Source organism: Alexandromys fortis, unplaced genomic scaffold, assembly GCF_014885135.2.
Source record: "Alexandromys fortis isolate MF-2015 unplaced genomic scaffold, M_Fortis_MF-2015_v1.1 scaffold_7, whole genome shotgun sequence".
NCBI classification, from domain to species: Eukaryota; Metazoa; Chordata; class Mammalia; order Rodentia; family Cricetidae; genus Alexandromys; species Alexandromys fortis.
In genome coordinates this window covers 915949-933899 of record NW_026067920.1, presented here as the reverse complement: position 1 = coordinate 933899, position 17951 = coordinate 915949, and the positions used below count along the sequence as shown (strand labels likewise).

At 43.3% G+C, this 17951-nt stretch overlaps 1 protein-coding gene across 1 annotated transcript in view; it reads right to left on the bottom strand.

Moving 5' to 3' along the window:
* Stk32b (serine/threonine kinase 32B) overlaps positions 1–17951 on the bottom strand; it is a 232282-nt gene that overhangs the window by 144068 nt on the left and 70263 nt on the right. Inside the window, exon 3 of the mRNA XM_050140759.1 lies at positions 3777–3928. Within this exon, the coding sequence (XP_049996716.1) occupies positions 3777–3928 (152 nt within the window). The remainder of the gene's footprint in view (positions 1–3776; positions 3929–17951) is intronic.

Genomic DNA, 17951 nt, shown 5'->3' with positions numbered 1-17951 from the left:
AGAGAAATCTGCGCGAAGGCACCATGCTGTGTCACCTCAACACAGCCAGAGGATTCCGGTAGTCCTGGCTTGGGCACATGACTCTTGCGTTGTTCCTTAGTAGGCTTTTGGGTCCCTTGGTAATTTCCTAACATACACAGCCATTCTTCCAGCCCAGTTGCACTCCTCCTGAGCCCTGATTGGCAATGTGACCACTGGCTTCTTATTTATTTCTTTTTTTTTCTTTTTGTGCCTGGTGAGTCATGTGACTCACACTCATAGCCCCCCCCCCCCCCCCCCCCCCCCCTCTTCCCTTGACCATCGTAAGGAGAAGGGAAACCTTGAGTCTTCAAAGCTTGAGCCAGAGACAATAAGGGCAGTGCACACGTTAGGACAAGGAAGGACCCTGCACAAGACAGCACAGCCTCTTCCTCTGATGCCAGAGGTTACCATGGTGATGAGAGTGTCCTGGATACATGGAAGCCAATGACATCACAGTCAGAAGTATAAAAACCTCACCAGCACTGTTCTTCTATGTCAGAGGGTGACCAGGGTGCCTCTTGGTCCCCAGGACATCATAGGTGTTTGGAATCTCACTGCTTTAGTAATGATAGGGATGTTAGGGAGAGTGAGTAGTCAGTATGGCACAGGAAAGGGCTATGTGGTGCTGACAGCGTGGGCCTGACTTCTGTCCTCTGTGGGATAGAGGTGATGACTGTGCTCAGTTCTGGCACCATATCCACCTCAGCACCTGGTTACCATAAGAATAATGAACAGCCAAATTTCCTGTATACCAGACATAAGAGACACAGTGAAGGAGGAGGGCTGGGCCCCTCCACAAGGGGAGTACTACTAAGGGAGGATGTGGAGCTATTCCACCTCTGGACACTTAGAAAACAAGACAGTGCCGGCCTCCACCAGGAATCTAGTGCACAATTTCCTATTACGTGGATGCTTGCAGGAGAAAGAGCAGGCCCTTCCCAGGAACCCCTGAGTAGTGGAGTTTCAGCAGCAGAAGAGGTGGGTGAGGGCCTGGAGAGGTGAGCACACTGGGTCCTTGTTACCACTGAGTTACAGACTACTCGATGTGTGTGCAGCAAAATGTGCCAAGGTGGTAGCAAGGACAGAGGGGCAGGAAAGACTGGACACTCGATCAGAGCCCAGCCTTGGAGGACATTGTTCTGTGGACTTTTGGGGTCAACAGTGATGCTTCATCTGCAATCCAGATCAGCATTTCAGTAAGATTTTCCCTGTCAGAAAGACTGGCGAAGGCTGACTTTGTGGTGTCCGGTGCACACACGAGTTTGGGAGCTGTCTGAGATTACTTCTAAGGAAATGGTGGCTGTATTCTACAAAGGGCAGGTCCTTTGTCACAGACTCTTGGGGGCTTCCAGTCCCCTTCTCCACCTCCTTCTCATCTCCCTGCTCCCGCCAGATAAGCTGTCTCTAAACACTTCCCATAATCTTGTTTTAATGAAAAGTGTCAGGGTGGTACATGGACATATGGGTCTTGATTTGTCCTGTGTCTCAACTCATAGAAGGTTCTGGAAACATTGCTGCTATGACAAGTATTAACACTAAGGTAGGGACCCATCCTTCTCCTGTCCTGTAGGGGGCTCACTCTTGCAGCTGCCTAGATGGCAGGCAGCAAGTGTGTCCTTTACCCAGTTCAACAATGCCTCCTCACAGGGAGTCTAGTGAGTAGTCAGTGGCATGATGGAAACGAACTTCAAGCACACTGTGGAAATGTGAATAAGTTGCCTACCCACCAACTGTGAATGAAGCCAATAACCTGGTACCTGAAACCCAGTGTACATCTTCCAGAGTCCTCAAGTCCAATGGTGAAGGGGAGAGGAGGAGATACATCCATGTAGGAAGGTGGGAAGTGACCCCATGGAGGGATGCTCAGGCAGAGCCAGCCTGGAAGTGGTACCCCGTTCAATATGGAGCACTTTAGTTGTTTCTCATCACTCACTTGGTCAGTAAACAACACTATGACATCACCATCCTTTCCCTTGGGCTTTACAGATGAGGAAACAGACAAAGAAAGGCACGTGTGCTTCTTCTCAAGGTCCGTGCCTTCCCCAGTGCAAGCTGGCATGGAAGGGCCATACACTGGGCTACTCGCTGGTTTCAGCTCTGGGGGACAGGATTCCAGGACCAGGCAGCCAGTGTGGTCAGTTCTGGTGAGGGTGATGGTTTCTCTCCTGTCTTGCCGACATCAGCATCATATATTCTCTCTCCCTTTCCCTTCTCTTCTCTCTCCCTCTCTCTCTCCTTTACTTCCTCTCTCTCCCTCTCTCTCTCCCTTACTTCCTCTCTCTCCCTCCCTTCCTCCCTCCCCCATCTCTCTTCCTCTTCTGTCTTCCACCTCCTACGACTTTCAATCTCTTCCTCCTAGAAGTACACAATTCTGTCAGATTATGATTCTCCATCTCCTCATCAAAATTAGGGTCTGGCTTGGGACCTCTTAGGTCCACAGCTGCTTCCTTGCTGATATTGATAGCACTGACCTAAGAACCAGTGAGATCAGGCTTGGAGGTAGAATACTGGGCCACCTTGTCCCCTTCCCTCATCCTGTCCCTTCCCAGGACTCCCTCAGACACTACCCTACCACCACTTTCTGTCTTGCAGATCTTCTTCCTCTTTCTCCTTTACCAGGATTGTCTTAATCCCAGGAGAGTAGCACAGCTTCACTTTGAGCAGGTAAAAATATTGCATTTGACAGCTTGGCTTGGGTTATCACAGCTCAGGAGCACAGATTATTCATTCCACAGAGGCAAAGCTGTCATGGAAACTAATCAATGCTAGGCTTCTGCTGGTGCCAATCACAGAGTCTGTCAGCGGGGAAGAGTGATGAGAGCGAGCCTTCCCAAGGCTGCAGTAATTCACCCTCTACGAAATGAACTCCAGAGCTGGCAAGCAATTAATACAAGGCAGGATGCCCCTGTGAACCCAACAAATAACTCCATACTGGTCATACTTCTAGGTGGGCAGAAAGGCCACCCAGAGCAACAAGAAGGGAGAAGTCTGCCAAGGAGAAGGAAGTGCATCTGGCAAACAAGTATCCGGTCAAGGAGTTAGGTGGAGGCCACGAAGCAGACAGTGTGCCTTCAAGTCCCATCTATCCGCTTACTAGTAATTCGGTTCAGTGGCCCCATCTGTGAGATGGGGATAATAGAGTAATAGAAAGGAATTCATGAGGGTGGCTGCCTGCAATGCCCGAGGGAAGCCTTGGGAACTGTGGAGACCTTTGGAGTACCTGACTAACGTAAAAGGAAATACCACATGCATAGGCCCAGAGGCAGGGAACCAGCAGGTAGGCATTTCTAGAATGCAAATTCAAAGCAGAGATAACGATCAGGGATGGAATGGAGAGAAAGTTGCAGAAACATGGATTATACCAGGTGGTGTGTCAGCATCAGGAGCTGGAATTTAGCACCTCCATTCAAGGGTAGACTTGCTATATTGAATGAAACATGGGCTCCAGGTCCTTCATGCCATTAGCACAATGTGTGGGGCTTTCTAGAACACCGCATACTTTTTACCACTCTCATGAAACCTACTACATACATCCTCAAATGTACATACACAAAATACATACACACACTCGCAAAATCTGTTTTCAACTCTGATTTGTTCAATCAAAGAACAGAATTAAAATAAATGCTTAAAGGTTCATTAGCGAACAAACCCTACAGAATATTCGGGAGGCTGTAAACCCAGATGCCTGGATCCTTTCCTTTCTGGCAGTGCCAGGACAGCACCCTCAGGGGATCAGCCCCTTTCCCACTCACCACAGATTCACCAGGAATGGGTGCTCCAATCCCTGCATGATCTGCAGCTCCCGGAACACGTTCCGCACCTCATCCCTCTCCACGCACTTCTGTTTGTTCATGTATTTCATCGCATACATCTTCTTTGTGTCTCGCTTCTGCACGATGCATACCTGCAAGGCAGCCCGAGGGAACAGCTTCAGAACAAGTGGAGAGAGAGGAAGAGGAGGAGGAGGAACTGCAAGCCCTCACTGGCATTCTGGTCCATGTCTGGGTTTCATCCATCCCAAACACCTGCTAGCAAAGCAGCTTGGCTAAGCCTCTCTGCATCTACCAGGGAGGCACTGGACCAGACTTGGCATTTAAATGTGAACAGTGAGAGCTGACTGTGGACTCACTCAACACTGGAAATGCAGCCATAGATTCAGAAGATGGAAGGAGCAGTCCTGCCCTCTAAAAGTGCACAGTCCAATGAAGGCACTAGTGGCTACAGTTTCCAAGTACACAGGCCACAGACTATGACCCAGGCATGCATGCACACATACTGTGGATCCCCTCAAATCCCAGAAGCTGAAACCCAAGACACATTGTGCAGTCACAGTACAAACCTCACCTCCAGAGAGTACAGCCATGGGACAGTTGGGCATGCATGCTTTGTCCGGGATTACACCATAGCTATTGTATGCACCTACTACACACCCTGCCCCAGTGACCTCTTTCCTGGGACACTTGAGGAAACCTGGAGAAGCAGAGGGGGAGCCAGCCCAAGAGAGAAGCTTTCTGTGCACAGGCAGCAAAACTGAAGAAGGGACCAGAAAACCCAAGCCTGCCAGAGGCCACATGATGCCAGTACAAGCCTCAGATGCTTCACGCAGGGCTGAGAACTTGTGTTTGTCGTGATGGGTTTCAATCTTGCTTTGGTTCAGTCTTTTCTTGTTACCCTTCAATTCTCCTCTGTGATTGGAATATTTGTTCTGTGCCTTGTATATTGGACATGTGTGACTTGATTTTGTTTTTATTTTATAGAAGTTAGGATGTATTAAGCCTAAGAAGAGACTCTGGCCTTTTGAAGTGTGGGGACAGAAAAGGATCATGGGGACTTTTGAGGTTGGAATGAATGTATTTTGAAATATGAGATAACCATGACATTATGAGGACCAGGGATAGTGTTTAGAATATGCAATGACTCCCATAGGCTTATGTATTTGAACACTTGGTCCCCAGCAGGCGCTGCTATTTTGGAAGGTTGTAAAGCTTTTAAGTGATAAGCCTTGACGGAAGAAATGGTTTATTAGAACTGGACTTGGGTCTTACAGCCCAGTTATACTTCCTGTTCCCTCTGCTTCCTGCTTCTCTAAAATGTGAGGAGTCCCAGCTGCATACTCCTCCCTCCATGGAGCGTTCACTTCCTTGTCTTAACATCCATGGGACACTCCAGCACCTTAAACTGCTTTTCCCCTGGCCACTCCAGATGTTCTTCTGAGAACTGGACCCCTTTCTGCTCCCACACACTCTGCACCTGTTCAAGGAGATTCAGGGTAGTAGGAGAAAGCCTGAATCTACTTCTCTTCATCTGTCTGGATTGAGTCACTCAAAGTTCATCCTGCACCCCAGGAAAGAATCGACAGGATATCAAGGAAGCAGAGTGCCCCAGGATTGTAAATGTCACCTGAATCTCAATGTATTAAATAGGGCATGGCTGTTAAACCTCCCAAATACCGTCTTCCTAAGCAGTGAAATCGGTAGCATGAAGTTAAAGGTCTGGAATTTTTCACTGTGCAGTAAATTTGAGACACAGGGTAATAGGACGCGATCGTGCAGTGCACGAAGGCCCCTTGGGGCTCTGTCTGGTGGGGATTCAGGCTGGCTCCAGAAGCCCTGAGACCATGTCTGAAGGCAGACAGCAGTGGGTGGATAATGTCACCAATCAGGGCCTCTTGTTTCTGTTGCTTCTCATTTGCATTCTGAGAAGGGGACTGGAAACCAAACAGGAGACGGGAAGATGGGAGATTGAAGGAAGACGGCACTGGTCTGCATCTCATCAAATGTGAAACAAATCTCCAGATGCATGCTTTCAGGAAGAGCCTTCCCTCTGATGACGAACTGAGCAGGCGCTTCTGAAACCTGTTCAGTTCCGTGAGAGTTAAAAGAGCTGCTGATTCTGTCTTGTGTACACTGTTGTGGACAGCAGACTGCCCGCCCAGCAGAGGAAATCTGGGAGGTGGGCTGTCTCCCTCCGAGTTATTCAATCCTAGTTTATCAGTTTCTAAACAGAAATACATGACTCATATTTAAAAAAAGAAATATGACTGATCTTAAAGGTTATAACGCCTCAATAGTTCAAACTAAAATTAACAAAATAATTAAAATGCCGAAGAATTTGAAAGTGTACTTTAAGAAATTATAAATAACTTCAAAGAGGGTGTAAACAAGCAGATGAATAAAGTAAGGAAGTCAATTCAGGACCTGAATAGCAAAACTAGCAATGTGAATAGAAAATTAAGATTATGAAAAAAATTTAAAAAAAAACTCAGAAACGTTGTAAATGAAAAGTCAATAAACCAACCAAATGAAGCAGTGAAAATCATTACAGAGCAATTGTAGAAGAATAAAGAATATCAACATTGGAAACAAAACTGAGGAAATATTATATTCAACCAGCAACCAAGAAAAGGAAATAACTGTGGCTACAACATTCAAGAACTCTGAAACATGATCAAAATATTTTTTAAAAATCACAGGGTTAAAGACAGAGCTAAATGCAGAGAAAAACCTACCTAGTGATATCACAGAAGAAAAAATGTAAAGCCAAGGGAAAGACATGGACCACAAGTACTGAAGGTATTAAGAACCCTTAACATAGATATCCAGAAAAAAAAATCTCTCCACATCATACTATAGCTAAAATGCAATACTACAGAATAAAGATCCAGTATTTTAGCAACAAGAGAAAAGAAAAAAAAACATGCAGTAGCAAATTCATCAAAATCATCTCAGACCACTCAGAAAAATGTTAAAATCCAGAGAAGCACAGAGTGGCCTTATCCAAGTTCTGAGAGCAATAGCTGCCAACCATGAATGCTATAACCAGAAGTTACCTTTCAAAGTTGATGGAAAAATAACTTCCACAAGATACATGACTTAAATGATCTAGGAGTACCAAGACAGGGCTATGGAAAATAGCTGAAGGATTTCTACACAGAAAGAAAAGAGGTGGTCACACGTGGAATGCATAGAAAAGAATCAGTGAGAGAAATAACCAAAGACATAATTAGGAAAGCGTCGAACACTCCCAACTCGGTTATCCAGGAATCCCCTGAGGTGACTAAGAGAGAAAAAAGAAAAATACATTAATTCAACAAGAGAACCAAAAAGATTATAGGAACCAGCAATGCTTCTTGATTAAAAATTATAAATATAAATGACCTTAACAATGTGATTAAAAGATGAAGACTAGGGATGGAGAGATGGCTCAGAGGTTAAGAGCACTGGCTGCTTTTCCAGAGGTCCCGAGTTCAATCCCCAGCAACCACATGGTGGCTTACAGCCATCTGTAATGAGATCTGGTGCCCTCCTCTGCCTTGAGGCAAACATACAGGCAGAACACTGTAGACATAATAAATAAATAAATCTTTTTTATAAAAAAGATGAAGACTAACTCACTGGATCAAAACATACAAATCAGCTGTTTGTTTTCTGGAAGAAATATATCTCATTGGCAAAATACAGACTGAGAGTCAAAGAATAGAAAAATACATTCCAAGCAAGTAGAAGCAAAAAAAAAAAAAAAAAAAAAAAAAAAAAAAAAAAAAAAACAGGATAGGAAAGTCTAAGACAAATAGTAGCAGGTGACTTCAACACTCCATTTTCATCAATAGATAGATCATACAGACCCCAAAATAGTGGGGTTGGGGGATGGTTCAACAGTTAAGAGCATTTGTTGCCCTTGCAGAGATTTGAGTTTGGTTCCCAGCACCCACGTGGTGGCTCAAACTTTCCACAACTCCAGTTCTCTGGGATCTGAAGCCCTTGTCTGAACTCTGTAGCAACAGACATGCACATAATGCACATGTATTGATGTATAACAATAAAATTGAAGCAACAATTGTCTCCTAATTCAGAAAATCCTGGGATTCAATATTGAATTCTACTATGCCTTTAGAGAAAAATGTCAACACTCTTCCAATTTTTCCATAAGGTAGAAAGATAAACATTACCAAATTCATTCTACAGAACCAGAATCACTGTGTTTTAAACAGTAGAAGTAAACAGTAAAGGATACAACAAAAAGGGAGCTACAGATTAATTTCCCAGTGTTCACAGATATAAAAAAAATCATCAATGAAATTCCTGAAAACCAATTTTAAAAACCTGTTTCAAAAATATTCGCTCACTACAATGTAGTTAGTTTCATCACAGGAAAGCAAGGACAGCTCAACATGAATAAATCAGTTAAGTATAATATGACATGTAAATATAATCAAGGATAAAAACCATGAGATTATCTTGGTAGATGCATAAAAGGCCTTAAAAGTCCCTGGAGGAATTATGACGAGAAAAAGCATAACTCAACATAATCAAAGCTATATTTGAAAAACTCACAGCCATCATTATACTAAATGAGGAAATTCTGAAAACATTCATCCTAAAATCGAGAACCAGGCAAGGGTGTTCACTGTCTTCCATCTCATTCAACACAATGCTAAAATTTTTACCCAGTCATAAAACAAAAGAAAGAGCACACAAAGGCGGCGGGGACCGGCGCACAACACCGAGAGCAGATCGCCCCACTACAATTAAATCAAAGAGGTAGGCCTTTTGTTGGCGAGGTCCCTGGTGAACAGGGAGCCTGGTCCTGTTCCTGAAGACCCTTCTGAGTGGTGAGAAGGATCTTGGCCTGCGGCAGGAGCCAGGAAACGGAGCGAGGGCATTTTGTAAGTGGAGCCGCTGGCCAGCAGGGAAACCTGATCTGGTTTTAAAAGACCCATTTGATAGCATTGATAGGAGGAGATAGGCAGGCGCCAAGGTAAGAATTCACCCAACAATCTGAAAAACAACATGAAAACACCAGAACCCAATGATCTTACAACAGAAGGACTTGAACACCCAAACACAGAAGAAGTGGAAAAAATTGACTTTATGAAAGCAATAGAGTCCATTAAACAACATGTAAAAAACGCCCTTATAGAAATGGATGAGAAGTATAACCAAAAGTTTGAAGAAATGAGTAAATACGTACATGATACCCTGGGAAACCAAGAAAAAAATGATCAAACAGGTAATGGAAACAGTTCAAGAATTGAAAACTGAAATGGAAGCAAGGAAGAAAACACAAACTGAGGACCAGCTGGATATGGAAAGTCTAGGTCAACGAGCAGAGTCTACAGAAACAAGCATAATCAATAGAATACAAGATATAGAAGAAAGAATCTCAGATTCTGAGGACACCATAGAGAAAATGAACGTGCTGATCAAAGAAAACAGCAAAGCCAACAAATTCTCATCACAAAACATTCAGGAAATATGGGACACAATAAAAAGACCAAACCTAAGAATTATAGGAATAGAAGAAGGAGAAGAATCACAGCTCGAAGGCCCAGAAAATATTTTTAACAAAATTATGGAAGAAAACTTTCCCAACATAAAGAAAGTTATCCCCTTGAATATTCAAGAAGCATACAGAACACCAAACAGACTGGATCAAAGAAAAACTTCCCCTCGCCATATAATAATCAAAACACAAAATAGACAGGTTAAAGAAAGAATATTAAGAGCTGCAAAGGAAAAAGGCCAAGTAACCTATAAAGGTAAACCGATCAGAATTACACCTGACTTCTCTATGGAAACCATGAAAGCCAGAAGGTCCTGGATAGAGGTACTTCAAAAGCTAAGAGACCATGGATGCAAACCCAAACTTCTGTACCCTGCCAAGCTAGTGTTCACTATCAATGGAGAAAACAAGACATTCCAGGATAAGAACAAATTTAAACAATACGTAGCCACAAATCCAGCTCTACAGAAAGTAATAGAAGGAAAATCGCAACCCAAGGAATCCAACAATGCCAACACTGACTACAATAACTCAGGCATCTAGTGAACCTTCACCAGCACAACTCAAAGAAGGGACACACACACAAACTCTACTACCAAAAAAACAATAAGAATAACCGGAGTAAACAACAATTGGTCATTAATATCACTTAATATTAATGGTCTCAATTCACCTATAAAAAGGCACAGGCTAAGAGATTGGATACGAAAACAGGATCCAACATTCTGCTGTTTGCAAGAAACACATCTCAACCACAAAGACAGGCATCTACTCAGAGTAAAAGGTTGGGAAAAGGTCTTTCAAGCAAATGGTCCTAAGAAAAAAGCAGGTGTGGCCGTACTAATTTCCAACAAAACGGACTTCAAACTAAAATCAATCAGAAGAGATCGAGAAGGACACTTTATACTCATAACAGGAACAATTCATCAGGATGACATCTCAATTCTGAATATCTATGCCCCTAATATAAAAGCACCCACTTATATAAAAGAAATATTACTAGAACTCAAGGCAGACATCAAACCACACACACTAATAGTAGGAGACTTCAACACACCTCTCTCTCCAATGGACAGGTCAATCAGACAGAAACCTAATAGAGAATTAAGAGAATTACTGGAGGTAATGAAACAAATGGACTTAACAGACATCTATAGAACACTCCACCCAAATAGGAAAGAATATACCTTCTTCTCTGCAGCTCATGGAACCTTCTCAAAAATTGACCATATACTCGGAAACAAAGGAAGCCTCCACAGATACAAAAGAATATCAGTGTCCACCTGTGTCTTATCAGATCACCACGGATTAAAGTTAGAAGGCAACAACAATGCTGCCCCCAGAAAGCCGACAAACTCATGGAAACTGAACAATCAACTACTGAACCACACCTGGGTGAAGGAAGAAATTAAGAAGGAAATTAAAGTCTTCCTTGAATTTAATGAAAATAAAGAGACAACATACTCAAACCTATGGGACACGATGAAAGCAGTGCTAAGAGGAAAGTTCATAGCACTAAGTGCCCACTTAAAGAAAACGGAGAAAGCATACATTGGGGACTTAACAGCACACCTGAAAGCTTTAGAAAAAAAAGAAGCAGATGTGCCCAGAAGGAGTAGAAGACTGGAAATAATCAAACTGAGGGCAGAAATCAACAAAATAGAAACACAGAAAACAGTCCAAAGAATCAATGAAACAAAAAGTTGGTTCTTGGAGAAAATCAACAAGATAGACAAACCCCTATCCAAACTAATTAAACAACAGAGGGAGAACACGCAAATAAATAAGATCAGAAATGAAAAGGGGGACATAACCACAGACACAGAGGAAATTCAGAGAATCATTAGATCTTACTACAGGAGCCTGTATGCCACAAAACTGGAAAATACAAAAGAAATGGACATCTTTTTAGATAAGTACCATATACCAAAGCTAAACCAAGACCAGGTGAAAGATCTAAATAGACCTGTTAGTCGCGAAGAACTTGAAGCAGTTATCAAAAATCTGCCCTCTAAAAAAAGCCCAGGACCAGATGGTTTCAATGCAGAATTCTACCAGAACTTCCAAGAAGAGCTAATACCTATTCTCCTTAATGTATTTCACAGTATAGAAACAGAAAAGTCATTGCCAAATTCCTTTTATGAAGCTACAGTTACCCTGATACCAAAACCACACAAAGACCCAACCAAGAAAGAGAACTACAGGCCTATCTCACTCATGAATATCGACGCAAAAATTCTTAATAAAATACTGGCAAACCGAATTCAAGAACACATTAGAAAAATTATCCATTATGATCAAGTAGGCTTCATCCCAGAGATGCAGGGCTGGTTCAACATACGCAAATCTATCAATGTAATCCACCATATAAATAAAATGAAAGAAAAAAACCATATGATCATTTCATTAGATGCTGAAAAAGCATTCGACAAAATCCAACACCCCTTTATGATAAAGGTATTGGAGAGACTAGGGATACAAGGGTCATACCTAAATATAATAAAAGCTATTTACAGCAAACCGACAGCTAACATTAAATTAAACGGAGAAAAACTCAAAGCCATCCCACTAAAATCAGGAACAAGACAAGGATGTCCACTCTCTCCATACCTCTTCAATATAGTGCTTGAAGTTCTAGCAATAGCAATAAGACAACATAAGGGGATCAAAGGGATTCGTATTGGAAAGGAAGAAGTTAAGCTTTCGTTATTTGCAGATGATATGATAGTATACATAAGCGACCCCAAAAACTCTACCAAAGAACTCCTACAGCTGATAAACACCTTCAGTAATGTGGCAGGATACAAGATCAACTCGAAAAAATCAGTTGCCTTCCTATACAGTAAGGATAAGGAAACAGAGAGGGAAATCAGAGAAGCATCACCTTTCATGATAGCCACAAAGAGCATAAAATATCTTGGGGTAACCCTGACCAAGGAAGTGAAAGATCTATATGACAAGAACTTTAAGACTTTGAAGAACGAAATAGAAGAAGACACCAGAAAATGGAAGGATCTCCCTTGCTCTTGGATTGGGAGGATCAACATAGTAAAAATGGCAATTCTTCCAAAAGCAATATATAGATTCAATGCAATCCCCATCAAAATCCCATCAAAATTCTTCACAGATCTGGAGAAGACAATAATCAACTTTATATGGAAAAATAAAAAACCCAGGATAGCCAAAACAATCTTATACAATAAAGGAACGTCTGGAGGCATTACCATCCCTGACTTCAAACTCTATTACAGAGCTACAGTATTAAAAACAGCTTGGTATTGGCATAAAAACAGAGAAGTCGACCAATGGAACCGTATAGAAGACCCTGACTTTAATCCACAAACCTATGAGCACCTGATTTTCGATAAAGGAGCTAAAACTATACAATGGAAAAAAGAGAGCATCTTCAACAAATTGTGCTGGCAAAACTGGATTTCAATCTGTACAAAAATGAAAATAGATCCATGTCTGTCACCATGCACAAAACTCAAGTCCAAGTGGATTAAAGACCTCAATATCAGTCTGAACACACTGAACCTGATAGGAGAGAAAGTGGGAACTACACTACAACAAGTGGGCACAGGAGACCGCTTCCTACGTATAACATCAGCAGCACAGACAGTAAGGGCCTCATTGAATAAATGGGACCTCATGAGACTGAGAAGCTTCTGTAAAGCAAAGGACACTGTCGCTAAGACAGAAAGGCAACCCACTGACTGGGAGAAGATCTTCACCAACCCCGCAACTGACAAAGGTCTGATCTCCAAAATATATAAAGAACTCAAGAAACTAGACTGTAAAAGGCTAATCAACCCAATTATAAAATGGGGCACTGAGCTGAACAGAGATCTCTCAACAGAAGAAGTTCAAATGGCCAAAAGACACCTAAGGTCATGCTCAACTTCCTTAGCGATCAGGGAAATGCAAATCAAGACAACTTTAAGATACCATCTTACACCTGTCAGAATGGCTAAAATCAAAAACACCAATGATAGCCTTTGCTGGAGAGGTTGTGGAGAAAGGGGTACACTCATCCATTGCTGGTGGGAATGCAAACTTGTGCAACCACTCTGGAAAGCAGTGTGGAGGTTTCTCAGGAAATTCGGGATCAACCTACCCATGGACCCAGCAATACCACTCTTGGGAATATACCCAAGAGAGGCCTTATCATACAACAAAAGTATATGCTCTACTATGTTCATAGCAGCATTGTTTGTAATAGCCAGAACCTGGAAACAACCTAGATGCCCTTCAATGGAAGAATGGATGAAGAAAGTATGGAATATATACATATTAGAGTACTACTCAGCAGTAAAAAACAATGACTTCTTGAATTTTGCATGCAAATGGATGGAAATAGAAAACACTATCCTGAGTGAGGTAAGCCAGACCCAAAAAGAGGAACATGGGATGTACTCACTCATATTTGGTTTCTAGCCATAAATAAAGGACATTGAGCCTATAATTCGCGATCCTAGAGAAGCTAAATAAGAAGGTGAACCCAGCTAGGCGATGGTGGCGCATGCCTTTAATCCCAGCACTTGGGAGGCAGAGGCAGGTGGATCTCTGTGAGTTCAAGACCAGCCTGGTCTACAGAGCTAGTTCCAGCACCGGACTGAAATCTCAAGGTCCAAATCAGGAGCAGAAGGAGAGAGTACACGAGCAAGGAGCTCAGGACCGCGAGGGGTGCACCCACACACTGAGACAATGGGGATGTTCTGTCGGTAACTCACCAAGGCCAGCTGGCCCAGGTCTGAAAAGCATGGGATAAAGCCGGACTTGCTGAACATAGCGGACAATGAGGACTACTGAGAACTCAAAAACAATGGCAATGGGTTTTTGATCCTACTGCACATACTGGCTTTGTGGGAGCCTAGGCAGTTTGGATGCTCACCTTACTAGACCTGGATGGAGGTGGGTGATCCTTGGACTTCCCACAGGGCAGGGAACCCTGATTGCTCTTCGGGCTGATGAGGGAGGGGGATTTGACTGGGGGAGAGGGAGGGAAATGGGAGGCGGAGGCAGGGAGGAGGCAGAAATCTTTAATAAATAAATAGATAAAAACAAAAGAAAGAATAAAATGTAATATAAATAGAAAAAGATGAGTTTAAAATTTTTTGTGCTTTGTTTTGGTGTGTGCACACTTGTATGTGTGTAGAGACTGTAGGACAGACAACCTTAGACTGTTCTTCAACTTCTAGCTTTTCAGTTTTAGACACGGCCTTCCTTTGGCCTGGGTCTTACCATGTAGGCCAGCCTGATTAGTCAGGGAGCCCTGTAGAGCTACTTGTCTTGTTTCCTTAGTGCAGGGCTTACAAGCCCATACCACCATGCTCAACACTCTTGTAAAACTTGGGTTCTGAGGAAGCATTTCATAGACTGAACTGTCTTTCTACCTTCTCAAATTATCTTTATTTGCAGACAATATTATCCTATACTCTTATTATACCCTTAGCTCTGATAAACACTTCAACAAATTTGGAAGGTACCAAAGCAACGTATAAAATTCATCCGCTTTTCTAGGTACTAACGAATGTGTTGAGGCAGAGATCAGGAAAACAAGCTAGTCTTTCTCACAGTAGCCTAAAACAGATGCCAAGGGACACACCTAACCAGGAAGGTGAAGGTCTTCTTTTATGAAAACTGAATATGGAGGAATGAAAGTGAAGTGTACCCATTGTGACAGGAAGGAAGATATTCTAAAGAGACGCTTGTGACTCTCCTATTGGCTGTTGGAACAATGGTCTCCATGGGACTGGAATTTCCCCAACAATCTCATGCTGGAAGAAAAAAGATAGAGCCTGGAATCAGCCAGGGAAGGAATTTATCTTCCATAAAGTGACCTCATACAGTTCTGACTTTTTAGACCAGAAGATACTGGACCCAAGACAATGATGGGTCAATGGTGGGCAGGACCACACCTTGACCAGGGCTGCTTAACTTTATATACCTCTGTCTCTCTATTTAAGTCTAAAGCTCATGTCAGAATCCTGAAAATGAACTTGAGGGTGTTACTGGACCACCTTATTTCTTGCTCTTGCCATTATGGCCACACTGAATAAATGCCCTTATTCTGACTTTTAGTTATTTGTTAGTTTCATTGGCCTATTGAGAATGGGTGGCCTGGTCTACTTTGTTAGGGCTGCCAGTAAACTCCAGGACCCTAACAGCTCAGTAACACCTGCACAGAAGAATTGACAGGCAATGGGCACACCAGTGCCTGGAACCAGCCCTAGAGGTCTGGGACAGCTCCTTCTAGCTCTAATCCTCAAGACAGCCATGCCATGGAGAGATCCACATGGCCCCTATGCTGGGCAGGTGATCAGGACTGAAGATCAACACTGTCACCTATTGTCACTCTGCCTAGGTCCTGGTAGTATCTGACTTGAAACTCTAAAACTAGGTCTTAGGAGGCACTGATACTCCTCAGTCAGGCTGCTCTAAGCCTTGGCTACAGGAAATCATAGTTAATGAGGCAAGAACAAGCTATCTGACCAAAGCCACCTAAGCTGCCCACAAGCCAAGCCCCCAATTAACTTCTCATTAGTAGAAATCAATTGGGCTTTGAGGTTATCATTAGTCACTGTGATGTATTGAGACAAATAAACAAACACTGGCTGGTATATACCATGGGATTTGCTAAGGAAAGTGTGTGCCAAGAGCATGTAACTCCAGCCACGTGGAAAAGGTTTCCGAGCCATCAGGAGGATGATGCACACGGGAAAGCCACACATGACCAGCATCCTGTGGTCCCCAGGACTGACAGCCTTGACTCATGAGCATCCCAGACATCCCAGAGGACCCGTGAATTTTGTGGGTTTTGGCTGTTTTTTTGGCTGGTTTCATTTGGTTGTTATTGGTGGTGGCAGTGGCGGTGATAGTGTTTTAGGTATTGTAGAGAACACTGGTGTGCAGTCAGGGTTGGGCAAATATAGAAGAACTTTTTAGAAACTTCTTGTTTGGCTACATTTTCATTACCCTCTCTCTAGCCAGGACTCTTATTACCGTTTGGCAGCTCAGCCATCACAAGCTCCTGCAAGGATGGATAACGTTAAAACAGAAGTTAGAATGAGTTGGGAACTGAGGCGGCATCTCCCATTGTGAGCCTAAATTGTCCCTTCTTACCTGGGTTCATAAGGGTGTGTCCCAACTCTGCATCAGTGTCTCCCTTTTGAGACCCACCTTCAAGCACCCTGAGTGAAAAGTGGAGCTCCCTCAGCACCCATCCCACCACTTTCTGGGCTCCACCACTTACCAGTTCTATTGGTGTACCTGGTTCCTGTGTGCTACCATTTCTCGGCTTTCTTAATCCTCCAAACCAACTCCTTGACCAAGCTCTTTCTGAGTGTACCACAATCTATTGAACGTACATCTCTGGAGAACCACAGCCAATGCACTGTCAGCCATCCAGGCCCAGAACTCTGCCTTTGGAGTCTATTCCCCAGTGTGCATGGGAAGCTGTGGAGGCCATTTCTGCTGATACCTGCTAACGTTTCATCCCTAAAGAGAGAGCACACACAGCTCACAGAGTTTTGTTCTTTATTGCAGTGCTGAACAGTTCTATGTCATCTTAACACAAGCTAGTTATATGTATAACTGGAGTTTCTCTCCCGCACATCAGTTCCCAATAACCACTCTGAGGCTTAATAGTAATTACAAACTTTTTGGCCTGTTAGCTCAGGCTTATTATTAACTAACTCCTACAACTAAAATTAACCCATTTCTATTCTATATTTTACCATGAGGCCTGTGGCTTGATACCTCACATCTTGCTTCTCTGGCAGCTGCTGGCATCTCCCATACTCTGCCCTTTTTCTCTCTCTATCTCTCTAGCTATATTCTGCCTGGCTATTGGCCAAATAAGATTCTTTATGAACCAATGGTAATAAGATATATTTACGGCATACAGATGGGCATCCCATCACACATGGGAGGAAGAAACTCAGTTGAGGAAGTATCACAGGCAGGCCTGTGAGGCATTTTCTTGATTGATGATTGCTATGAGAGGGCTCAGTCTACTTGGGATGGTGCCACTCTGGGCTGGGTGGTGGTCCTGGTGCTGTAAGAAAGTGGGCTGAACAAGTCGTGAGGAACAAGTGAGTAACCCATGCTACTCCATGCTTTATGCTTCAGTTCCTGACTCCAGGATCTGGCCTTGAGTATTCTGCCCTGACTTCCCTCCATAACGGACTCAGGGTATGGTATGCTGGTGAAAATATAAAATGCCCCCAGAGACTTGTTTGTTAAGACTTGATCCCCAGACGGTGATGTCATGGAGCAGTGACTGCACCCTGACAGTTCTAATCTCATCATTGTTAACCTATGGGTGATTTCATAGATGAATGCACTATAGGCAGATGGGGCCTGATTGGAGGAAGCAGATCAATAAGGGCTTACTTTTGAAGGATATACCTTGTCTCCATCCCCACCTCCCCTTCTCTCTGACAATGATGGGGTGTTATGGGACATCCATGCCTTGTGCCTGTGTCCCTAGTGTCCTGTGGGGTGAGCTAGAATGGATGCAGAGCCAAGGGATCACTCACTGTGGACAATGACAAAGATGTGGATATGCAGGGAGGCCTGCCTTCTGGTTGGTGAAGGGAGTATTTTTGTCAGGAAAGTGTCATTGGCCCCAGGCCGAGCTT